The sequence below is a fragment of the Onychostruthus taczanowskii genome, unplaced genomic scaffold (genome assembly GCF_017590055.1).
Source record: "Onychostruthus taczanowskii isolate IOZ18803 unplaced genomic scaffold, ASM1759005v1 scaffold98, whole genome shotgun sequence".
Lineage (NCBI taxonomy): Eukaryota > Metazoa > Chordata > Aves > Passeriformes > Passeridae > Onychostruthus > Onychostruthus taczanowskii.
In genome coordinates, this window is record NW_024507879.1 from 720291 (window position 1) to 733098 (window position 12808).

Sequence of the window (12808 nt, forward strand, 5' to 3'; positions counted from 1 at the left end):
TTTTAATGAGGGAACTGTGACATACAGCATCCTGCTATCTGCCAACAATAATGAGCTTCAGGTGGAAGAGACATTATCCACTGGAACAAAGGGCAAAGGAAATTATAATTCTGACCTTGTCTTTTCCCTCCTTTCCCTCATACTGCTTTAAAACCATATGAATTTAAAAAAAAAAAAAAAGTGTATACAGAGCCTTTTAAGCATAGATTTAACTTTGTATCAAAATAAGCAACATAACAGTAATTGTGAAATAAAGATCTATATTAAATGACTATTACATGAGTGCAGGTTTATTCTGTCAAGCAAGAGAAAATTATTTTTTCACTACTTCTAAGACAAAATGTTATTATTACAGTAGCAGATAACAGAGTTAGGACTAGGTGAGAGGAGAAGTTATATCTGTGATATTTCCTTCCTTCTATTATTAAAAAAAAGGTATGGATTTTTTTTCTTAGATTTCCCTGACTTAACTCTTTTGAAGGCTGGAGTCTCCAACACTGGAGTTTGTGTTATTGAGCTGTCCCATCTGCAACCTGACTGACCCTGTGAGCCTGGTGTTTCCCTTCATTACATGTCCATGTTTCAGTCAGTTCTCCACCAATGAAACTGAACTTTTAAGGCCATGTAAGGACACATGGGGGGTAACTAAGTGGTCATGACTTTGACTCTTCTCTCCCTACTGGCCAATGACATCCCAACCCTAAGAACTGGCCTTTTGCCTACCTTTGTCTGGGGTTTCTCTCCAAGGATTTGACTTTCACATAAACTTTGATTATGCTCTTAAAATCTCAGTTTGACATACATTTTCTCTTTCCTGACCCCTAACACCAAGTGACTGGCCAGATCCACACCAGCACCATTCTTACCACTTACAGGGACTAGAAAGGAATTATTTAACACTTCTGGCTTTGTAGGCTGCAATATGTCATGTATCTACAGAGAAGAAAAGAGGAAAACACTGTTTTTCTGCAATTTCTGCAAGGAAACAAACCTCAGTTTCCTAAATGAACACATAAAAAACTTCTCAGAGCCTTTGCATGCAAGAACACAAAATAACCTGCTCTTCATATCCTGTAGTTATAAGAAACTGTCAGAGATCCCAGAAGAATGGATTTGTGTCCCTACTTTGTCTTGAGAGCTGAGGCTTTCATTCCACCAGAGCCTCAGCAGCCAGAAGCAGCCCTCTGCTCTGTTCCTGCTCTCTGGCTGCAGTCAGTTGAACATTTGGTGAAAAAGAACAAGACCCCTGCAGATCACTCAAGTACAGCAATATATTTCAATCATGCTCTTTCACAACTGTTCCAATCATGACTTTTACCTCTCTTTTTCTTGAACAAACTTTGCAGATCCCTGTCATAAAATACACATGTGAGCTGAGCCCTGAGCAGGTGAGTGGCATCCCTGCTGTGGAATGAGGTGATCTCTGAGGTCCATTCCAAGCCAAACCATTCTGTTTGAGTGCCAGTGTGTTCATAAGTGAATTCATGGAGACACCACTGAGACAAAGGGACTGTCAGAATGAGTAAGACATGTCCACTACACCTTCTACTGCCACTTTTCCTACTGAGGGAATCACTTTGTGAGTTTGGATGAAGAGGTGACAGGTATGTTGGATATCCAGCATTGACAGCTAAGTGAATACATGCCCCCAGAGATGAACTGTGTGGGTGTGTGATGCTGACAGAGGGGAGAAGCTGTGTTTCTTTCGATACTTTACTCCTGCTGTCACCAGCTGTGTTCTCCCTGTTTCAAGAATTACAGCAAGCCTGCTGAAGTGCAGCATTCCTTAAACAAGTTCAGAGAGTGCCTCATTTGCTCTGCCACGACAGTTCTGCTGTATTTTTAGATGCAGTATAATTGGATAAACCAGATGAAGAGGTGAAAGTATTGGGAGATAGCAAACAAAGTGTTTATGCAATTTTTGCATCAGCCTTCACTAAGAAGGTTGGCTTAGATGGTGCAAGTATGACATATTAAATGTAATTTCTCTTTGTCCCAGGGCCATAGGCCTATAAATCAAAAAGCATCATGCCCTAAGTCTGGGCTTCACCAGAGCTTTGCCACTGGCTCTCATGTCATCCTTACAAATAACCTGGAGAAATAAGGTCGAGATGTAATCTCCAGTGGGTGGATGTAATATTGGTTAGAAAACTGCTTGCAGAGCACTTATCAAGAACACACACCAAGCCAAGGGGTCCATCAGGAAAAGTTGTGAAGGGAGCTGCATTAGTCAGTGTTTCCACAGAACCAAGAGTCCACACCACACACTTGCAGTGGATGACACCTGGTTTACAACTCAAAGTGACCTTGAGAACTGATCTGGAAACATCACAGGGGGTAGGGCAGCTGAGACAGCGACAGGGCTTACCCCTAAGAAAAATCATCAGCACACACACAGAACTGAGATAGAACCAGCCATGGGCTGGTGTGGGTGGGAATTTGTGGCTGATAAAAGGCTGTGCTCATGGCAGAAAGGCAAACCTCCTACAAAGATCCTTGTGAACTATGCACGCAGCAGGAAATAGTGCAAACCTCTCACTTGTGCTGCTGAGATCACAGGCGGCTTCACACATTTTGAAATATAAATAGTCTGGACACAAAATTCAAGAATTCATTAACCAGCTGCAGAGCACCCAGAGGAGACAGAGACTAAAAGAACATACAGGAAACTCTCACCCTGAAGAGTAAATCAAGGTTACTGGAGTTATTCAACTTGGCGTCTCCAAAAGAGGCCATAGAAAAAGGATGCATAAGTACATAAAAAAAAAAACATGCAGAAAGGAACCTCACTCTCTGTGTCCATTCCAGATGAGTGCTAATGTGTTACTTGCAACATATGAGGTATAAGGACAAAAACTTTCCAATAAACCATCAATTCCAGTAATGAGCTAAGCAGAGAGAGCAATAGAATTGTTCATATATATGTGTGTGTCAAGAAGTGTACTTATTCTGCCCTGGGCCAAATGGCTGGATTAGCCAAGTTCTTGAGGTTCTTTCCAGCTCTACTTTGTAGAAGTATATAATATACTGCTACAACCTTGAGTATTTCAGTAACTTAATCTCTTTACGGAAATTGTGTTAAAAATTGGCAAGAAAATGAAATGCTTTTGATAGATCATGACTCCTGACAGGGAATCTTTTGCTATGTATCAAGTGTCAAAATTACTATTCCTAGAACCTACTCAAAATTACAGTAGTTATTTTCATTATGCTTGAATTCTTACCAGTATTTCATGCTTGTGTAGGGCTTTGATAAAAAATGTTTAAATATTACGAAATTGGCTTTTTTATTAACAAAATAGCATGCACTTTCTGTTAATGTTCATCAGCATTTCATTTAATGTAGGAACTTAGATGTACAGTATTTGCCACTTGAATAAACATTGCTAATTAACCTGATGGTAAACCTAGTTTCCCTTCTAACTACTTTTTATGCAATTATCAACAGCTCTTCTTGGTCTTTGCTGTTTTATCCAGGCTTTCCTCTTTGAGTTTAGTAGATTTTTAGAGCTATATAATTAATCACTGTATTTAAAATGCAATACAAAGACAACAATGAAATAACTTAACCTGGAATCGTTCATTCACAGAACACACTGAATCAATGCTTTTTCAGCCCAGAATTGTTGCACAAACACAGTGTGCAACAAAACTGTATAAAAAATTGTCCTAATCTCAGATATTTTTGTCTATGCATTCACAAAACTGTCTGCGGAACTCTGAGGAAAAAAATGTGCATATGTGGCTGCCTGAAAGAGTTCTGCTCTTGCCACCCCTAAGTGGATTAAGTTGTGAGGTAAAACATTTTGCCTCTTCCTCAATACGATCACCTTAACCTGCAGCAGCAACTTTGAAATTAAGCTAAGCTGTTCTCATCACTAATTTAGTAACTTGAAACACTTAAAGTAATTTTTCCCGATCATTAACATGTACATTGTTCTCTAAGTTGAAAATTAACTGGGCAAAACCTTACTCACCCCTCTCTTCAACACAGAATCCCACAGTAACAAGCCACTACCTCCCTCAGAGGAATTACACTGATCATGGCAGCATAAATAAGTCTGTGATAAGCTCCCAGAGCTGACTACACAAATTACACACAACCACCAGAGGAAGAGCTAACTTTCAGCTGGGAAAAACTGCATTACTCCTTGGATCCATGAGCAGTACCTGTTCCTATAGCAGCTATAGGAACAGCTATAAGGGTTTGATCCTAAGGAGCCTCTTCTTCAAGGATGTAAAATCACCCTACAAATAATCATCAGTATTTTTATCCAGTTTAAGTACCCAGAGATCTCACAGCACACTGCCCAAGTTGACTTGTATCCCCCAGCCAGGGATGGTGCCACAGGCACTATTATATTCATCTCAGAAATAGGAAATTATCTGAGAGATCAATGAAGTAACATTTTCAAGATTAGTGAGGAAGATAAATACAAGGTCAAATCTCAGTCCTACTATCTCACCACTAATCTCTGTTCTCTCTCTCCTTATGGAGACAGAGTTTGAAGGTGTCATTAATAATACATTACTTTTTCATGCATAAGGGAAACAAGATCTGCTAGTTAATGTAGCCTTTGTTACAAGTGGCATACACACATCACATCTGGTTTTATATGTTGTGATAAAAACAAAGAAAAAAGGCACCAGCTCCCCACTGAAGCAGTGAGAGATGTGACATGGAAGAAATTACAACACTCTTGACAAATCAAGAGGAATCAAGAGTGCTCCTATGCAGAATGAATATGGAGCCAGATATGTATAAATAAAACTGAATTATTATAGCTGAAATGCCCAAGAGAAAGAACTCAAGGAGGAAAAAAGGCTGCTCTGCAGTCTTGCCAAAGGACTTCTGGAACACAGTCATTCCTGGTGTCAACACTGCATACAACAGCCTTCCAACAGGACACAGAGCTGCTGCACCACACAAAACCACACACTGCCCAAAGCTTAACATCTATCTTCCCTACACAGATCCCTCATATTGCTTCTGGGTGTAAATCTTCAAATATCAATATCAAAGAGCACTCCAAACAAAGAGGCCTAAAATCACTCTTCTCATTTGCTGCTGCTGCAGCAGCAGCAAATAAATTTGTTAAGACATCTTCTTTAAAAAAAATGTGTGCATGTGTCTGTCAAGATGGTACTCCAGCCTGAGTGCATATGTATATAATTTAGTCAAAGCTATAATTTTCTACTGCTTTCAGGGGATGATGTGCCATTTATGGCCCAAATAGCAGGACCTGAAATCTAAGAAAAATTTTTCTAAACTACAGAATCAGGTTTTAAGCCATGACCTCTATCTAGATGCCACAAAAAAGAACATTTACAGTAGCTGCATTATTTTAGGAAGAAATGGGGGGAAAGCAGAAATGCCCATACTATAATGTTAAGGTACTGGGAGGTTTTAGCTGCATTAACAACAGTCTGTGTGTAACAGCCCCTTCCACCTCACAAGGAGGAGCACATCCCAGACACATCTCCCCACAGCACCAGTCTGTGCCTCCGACTGCTGACAGCCAGCTCCCCACCTGAGAGTCTTCAGCATCTACTTCTTGCTTTGTGCCCTCTCAAGTGTGTGTTATTTATAGTTTTCTTTTTGAAGAGAGGCATTCCCTCTAAAGAAGTACTCTGGGTTAGCTGAGAAGCAAAAACCATGCATGAAAAAGCGATCTTTGAAAGCTTTAGTGCATCTTATTACATTTTGATACTAAGCATCTACAAACTACTACTTGTGTTTTGCCAGCAAGAGCACTTCAGCAGCGAAGGGGCTTCAGAGGCAGGGAGCACAGCAGCGTTTCCCTGCCAGCTCCCACGTACCCGGTCAGTCTTGCCCTCAGTCTGGGCGCTGGCGCGGCTGCGCGCGTCCTGCTCCTCCTCCAGGTCAGACACGTCCTCCAGCTCCTCGGGCGTCTGGGGAAAGGCAGGAAAGGGTTAATGTCTGCTGGACAATGTCAAGCATCTCCTGCTTGGTCTGAGGTAAGGTCTGACAAACACCAAGCAGCCCCGTTGAAGCCATTAGCAAACTCTGTGTTTAAATTGGTGTTGGTGCTGCCAGCAAAGGTGTCTAACTAGAAACCTTTACATGACAAGAATGGATTGTGAATGTGTCACTTACCAGTTCTGTTAAGCACCACAAGTTCCTGCACAACCAGAAGAAATAAGTGTCCTTAATTTGCTATTTTGATACATGGCATTATTTAATCTGCCTCTGTCTGTTCCTTTTAGTCACACGAACTGCCAGTCAATTCTGTGATTCTGTTTCATTTACGAGAAGAAATTTTCTATATAATCCAGATCTTCAGATTTATTTACTGCTTCCCTTTCCCCAAATATTATTAAAAGAAAAGGGGTTTCATGCAGAAGTTCTGAATTTTATAATAAATAACACAGCAAAAAACCCATACTGAACATGACTACAAAGGATACTAAATAAAACATTAAAAGCAAATTTCTTCTATCAACAAAACATTACATAACGAAGCATAGGAGGTTTTTGGGATTACGAGCCACTTAAAAAAATACTATTGGTTCTGCCAATGCAATAGGGCACTCAAGAAACTTTCCTTTGTCAAGTAAATTCACAAAAATAAAAAGCAAAAATATACAGAACCAAGCTCTACAAAGCTCATGACAGATCTACCACCACCTTGACATCTAGAGTTCCAATTAGAAGGAAATCCTGATGTTCTGAGTCCCCCAAAAGCCTGACATTCCAAGAGAAACATGACAAGACCAGGACTAACAGATAGCCTTAGAAAAAGACAAGCAGAAAGAAACCCAGCCATTACTTTTACCCAATTTTCAATCAAGTCAAATATGTTTTTAATCCAGAATTGCTGTATATTCTCATCTTCATGTTTTTACTGTCAAGGCATATACAAAGAAGATCTGCTAAGAGGGACACTGCAGGGTTCTGTCATTTTATTTCTGGGTCCATAGCACTGTAATGGCACTGCATTAGGCTGAATAAATCCACCTGTGTGCATTTGTGTCCTTTGGGAAAGAACCTCTGTGGTCAGAGGGTGGTACATAAACCACAGAGTTCAACAGCAGCCTTGAAACAAGGCTCAAATTGCACTCCATTGCTTCAGCAGCACACAGACAATTGCACTCACTGAAGAAAATCATCATTTCCATGAGGTAACACTGCAAGAAATAACTCAATGTTGGTGCACAAGTTGGCAGAAATAGAATGCTGGGGGTGACAAATACACCTAAACAGATAACAGGCAATCAATTTCTGGGACAAAGATAAGCATAAAGCTACACTGCTGAAGTGGGGGAAAGGAACATCTTATTTGCAGGCAAAGACTAACACTGTTATGAAGTCTCAGTTTTAATGCTAGAATTAGATCTAGTAAGAATTCCACTGTACCAAAGGCTGTTACCACACAAAAGTTGTTGGGAAAAGCTGCAGTATGAAAGAAAAATGAAATTTTGGTGGTAATGGATATCCTTACAATTAAAAAAAAAAAAAAAAAAACAACAAAAAAAAACCCAAAAAAAACCTATCACCAACTCCCTTTCATTGAAACACTTAGGGACACTCTTATTAGAGGACCAATAACAAAGGATATTAAAACAGAGTAACTTCAGCTTCTCAGGATTACACAGACTCCCTCAGGCAGGTAAGAGCCTTGACTAAGTTTACAGAAAAAATAATTCCTTTTAAATTTAAATTATACTTGGGTTACAATTACAATTTTAAATACCACATTGCAATTCTTGGGTTTCAATAAAACTAGTTTGGAATTTTTTTCCCCAATGATCATAAAGCTGGATTCATGGCAGCAGAGCACCATTTCTTCCTGAGTGAACAGGTACTTGAGAATCCCACACTTCCCATACAGGGTTTCTTTCTTCTATAAAATATGGAATTCAAAATGTGACAGGGCAGAAGGGTTAATAACTTTAAGACAGTCACATTATACATAGGTGAATTTTAGTTAATGTGTTTAAGAGTTGATGCCATTGTTACCCCACGACAAGCTGTATATATTTACAAAATGGTTATTTTAGGGTCATCAAGAGAATTTTGTAGAATTCCACTGACACTGTTTTTCTGTGAAGTCAAGCTATGGAAATATTATCAGCCTCCACAGGGAAACATTAGCAAAGAGGTCAGCAAAAGGACAGTAGGATAAGACACCTCTCAATGGCAGTCTCAGGTAAGCTTTCCAAAGACGGAATCATCACTGTATTAATCTGATCTGCCACTTTACAAAGTGCAAATCATAGAGCAGAGATCTCCTTCCAGCTGCACTGGCACGGGGATTCCCTCTCCAATTCTTTATCATACACAGAACATTGACTCAGGGTCTAAGTGCTGCTCACACAAACCCCTCGTGGGCTAAATGCTGTCAGAAATCTTTTTGTTTTTTAAATTGCCTATGCCCTTTTCCTGTCAGTAAAACCTGTTTGTGGCTGGGATGCGGAGTTTCCTGAAGAAAGCTCTCCCAGCCAGAGAACTCTTCCCAAGTCATTCTCTCCAAAGCCCACATCTACCATGTCTTGGATTGTTGGTGCCACAGAATTCAGAAAAAAACCCAAACCTATCCAGTTATTAAAGGCTAAGGACATTTCAAGCAGAGGGAAGCTGCTGATTTATCAAGCCTTAAATAACAAACCATAAACTATTGTCATTTTCAGACACATCAAAAACTGAAAAAACTCCCCACTGTAATAATGAGAACAATAGAAGTAGAATTGTTTTCTCTCCTTGGAAGCTCTTTTATGCAATTCAAAGCAAAATCTGTGGTTTTTTCCATGTTGCTCTATGATCCATTATTTACAAAATACCTGAGACACACCCGTATCTGCTTATATGAACATTCCCTGTGCCAACACATGGCTATTCAAAAGGAATGTCTAACAACTGCATGGTTAATCTGGTATGAACACGAAGGCTTGCAACACAAAACAGATGTGCTTGCATCAATGCACAGAAATTGTGCCCAGGAAGAACAGCACAGCTGGAGGACTGGAGTGAGAAGCATGGAAGGAAGCTCAGTATTTTTCAGGACTCCTAAAAGACATCTTATCAACTGCAAGGGGCAGAAGAGGGAGAGATGTGAGTACTGTACTGACGCAATGAATACAAGACATAAATGGCAAATTCACTGTGAGACATACAAAGCATGGAATTTCCAGTAAATGTAAGGAAGAATGCTGAAGGGTAAAATGAAGCACAAGACTCCAGTCTGCAACAACCTGCAGACTTATGTGTAACACACCAGTAAATGGAGTTTAGAAACAAATTTGAACAGAGAAAAATTAGGTTTCTGGTGGCCACAGGAGCAGAACTCTTGAATAGCCTCCCCTGGAAGTGCTGGAGAAGGGGAGAAATTCATTCCAAGATGAAGTCTGAGCAGCCTACACTACAAACAAGCTAGCTGGCAGTAAAAGTGAGACACAAGGGCGGGCAGGACACCTGGCCCAGGGCTGCAAGAGATGCTGGTCCTTTGTGCAAAACTTTTGCTGATCCTGACAAAAACACATTCAAGTACATTCCTGCACATCCATTCTAGGCTGTAATTCCATTACTGTGGCTGACAAGCTACACAAGGAGCATGTACTCCTTCTCACATTACAATGGTTGTAATAAATCTGCATTCTCAGTGGGTTTGCTACTGAAGACTCAGGCTGAGGACTCAAAGTCTTATGCATAGCAAAGTCTAATATTGATGAATTTGACACCTTGCTGGTACTCAACTCCAAGCCACAACAGCAAGTCATTATTATTGCACCCAGGTGATTTCAGGAATGAATTACCTTTTCATCTAGGAAATGAAAACCACTCTCTGATGACAAACCTTTTAATTTGCTTTTCTACATGGATTTTAAAGAGAATAATTAATAAAACCAAGGTCTGGCCCTAGTCTTTAGATCTCTACCAGTTTTTCTAAACTGGTTGCAAACGGGCTTTTTGATTTCTCTGGTTTTTAATCCAAGCTTTGTAGAACAATTTGTTTGACTAAGTTTCACAGCATCTTCTCCAAAACAAAGTTTTTTATGAGCCCTCCCCCCCACCTCAAAAGTGATTATCCAAAGAACTTTATCTATATGAGTTGCTTGTAAAGGTCACATACAGCCCACGGAACCATCAATCCCTCCTATAAAGGGTTTCAGCTGCTAGAACATAATGCAGAGCCAGGCCTAAAATCTCAAGATACACAACATAAATGGACAAACAGGCATCATGGTGTGAAAGGAAGCTATCTCCTCTTATCTAACATTCAATTAAATGCTGACCTTCACACTGTCATTATATGCTCTTATGCTTTATCTTATCTTGGTTTCAACAGCCCCATCAGTCATTCTTTTTCACAGATCAATATTAAAATGCAGAGCAGACTAACACCTTAACAGGAGCTAAGCTGATAAGTGATGTCTTTATTTTACTACTGCAAATGCAGTTATTTGTGCTATGTAAATCCCACAGCAGCAGCAGAAATGCTTGCATGCACTCCAGGAGGATGAGAGTTTGTCTATTATGTCCTTCAGTGAGCACACAATGGTTTACAGAGATTATCTGTTCTACTGTGGACATTTGCCTACAGCCCAGATTTTGAACATCTCATCCTGTCAGGCTGCACATCACTCAGTGTAACAAACCACAGTACACAGGTCACAAATGAAGAAATATCATGCTCTGCAATTATTTAGCTACTGAGTGATATTTTTGTGTATTAGTCATAACATGACTATTATCTCACACTTAATTCTGCCAGATGACACATTGCCAGAACAAGAGTTTTGATGCACTAGAAAGAGAACAAGAAACTGCAAGCATTGTTTATCTTTTCTGATTAGCTGAGTAAGATCCTTACATAATTGTTGCTATCTAGTCATTTAAAGTACTTATCAAGTTTTTGCTAAAAGCAGTTAAGTGCTGAGAACAATAAACCCCACATCATAAAAGTCAAATTAAAATACTACATTCTTAATCTGTCAATATTGTGACATATCACTACTGTGATAAATACCATCCCCTCTGTTAAAGATGATCATCTGCTTATTCTTGAAATCTATTATTGGCAGTTTCCTTAAAATGGTATCTTTGGCATACCTCATTATTGGGGATATTTTTTAACAAAAGAACAACAAATGATAAATAAGACAGAGAGCAGAAATATGTCTTTGATAACAGTATTATCACCTAGGACTAGCAAGGAATTTGTCATTAAACAATTATATTAAACAAGTAAAATTGTTATCCTGACACAGCCTGTACACATTTTCATTTTCAAATGTAGGTACTAAACAAATCTTGTTACTAACAGAGAAAACTCTGCAAAAATTTTTTTTAGATATTAAAGCTGAATTCCTGTTAAGATCAGTGAAAATATAAACTTTGGTGAAAACAATGAATTTAATTATGAGAATAAGTGGGCACTTTTGACACTGAAACTATTTTCAATAATAAAAGATGTTACAGGATAAAGAGTACATGTTTTAAAACTAAGCAATGCTGTGAGCCCGCTGTATGGGGCAAAAGTTGCCATGTTGTTACTGATGCTTGGAGGTTTTGTTTGCTTGTTTCACAAGTCATCTTAGAACATTCTGCTCCAGGAGATTAAGACCAAAAAAGTTAAAATTAATCACCATTAGAGACAGCAAGGCAGATCAGCAGCCTGACTCCATGTGACAACTCCTGTGCTTCCAGGTCTCACTGGGCATACATTAGGATAACAGTCTTCTCAACAACCAGCCAGGAGACAGGGAAGAGCTGAGCTGAGGAGCATAACTGAAAAGTTTAAAGTGGAAATTCTGAGTACTTCCCTCTGAAAATCCTTTTAAAGAAAAACTGTGAACTTGGCACATCTAAGTAAATTGGCACAGAGAGTTTTAGCACCTGTTTTCTATCCTAAGCTACATTTTTTGTGCAGGGAATGTGCATTTCAGCCCTGTTTTCATTGCTTCCTCTTTCCTTTCCCCAACAGTATGTATGCCACTCCCACATAATGCCTACAGCAATTCAAAGAGAGATTTACTCCAGGAAATACTGACCTAGTTATGCTGCACAAAAGCTCTGAACACATCTTTAACTCTAAAAAGTTGGGGGAAACATGACAGCTGCCTGAAAATCCCATCTAATAATGGTATCATAGCCAAAAGGGTCCAAAGGTAGAAGTAGGGTAAGATTTACAAACTGTGGTGGCTAACAGCTCACCTGGAGGCCTCACAGTTATAAATAATCCTAATTATAATTCTATAACTAATTACATATGTAGTAATTATATAACTCAGCCACTCTGGGCCATTGGGGAGCCAGTCTAGGCTGTTGGGGACACAGGCAGCTCTCGACCAGTTGGCCAGGTGGCAACTGCTTCAGCCCATCAGCAGTGACCCCAAACACTGAGGGCTCCCAGAGCTGTGTGAGCAGTGACCCCAAACCCAGGGGTTCCCAGAGCTGTGTGAGCAGTGCCCCCAAGGCCCTGGGTCCCCAGAGCTGTGTGAGCAGTGACCCCAAACCCAGGGGTTCCCAGAGCTGTGTGAGCAGTGACCCCAAACCCTGAGGGCCCCCAGAGCTGTGTGAGCAGTGCCCCCAAGGCCCTGGGTTCCCAGAGCTGTATCAGCAGTGACCCCAAGCCCCTGGGCCCCCAGAGCTGTGTGAGCAGTGACCCCAAACCCAGGGGCTCCCAGAGTTGTGTCAGCAGTGACCCCAAGCCCCTGGGCCCCCAGAGCTGTATCAGCAGTGCCCCCAAGCCCCTGGGCCCCCAGAGCTGTCTCAGGAGAGCAGCACTCCCTGGAAGCTGCTGCTGCTGTGTGACTCTCGCCGTGTTCTGCCGCGGGCCGGTCTCTG

At 40.5% G+C, this 12808-nt stretch overlaps 1 protein-coding gene across 3 annotated transcripts in view; it reads right to left on the reverse strand.

Annotated features, from left to right (window-relative positions):
• The window catches only part of CTNNA3 (catenin alpha 3), a 426086-nt gene that overhangs the window by 53250 nt on the left and 360028 nt on the right, over window positions 1-12808 (reverse strand). For all 3 annotated transcript variants that reach the window (XM_041427252.1, XM_041427251.1, XM_041427254.1), the window contains one exon: window positions 5821-5913. In XM_041427252.1, the coding sequence (XP_041283186.1) occupies window positions 5821-5913 (93 nt within the window). The remainder of the gene's footprint in view (window positions 1-5820; window positions 5914-12808) is intronic.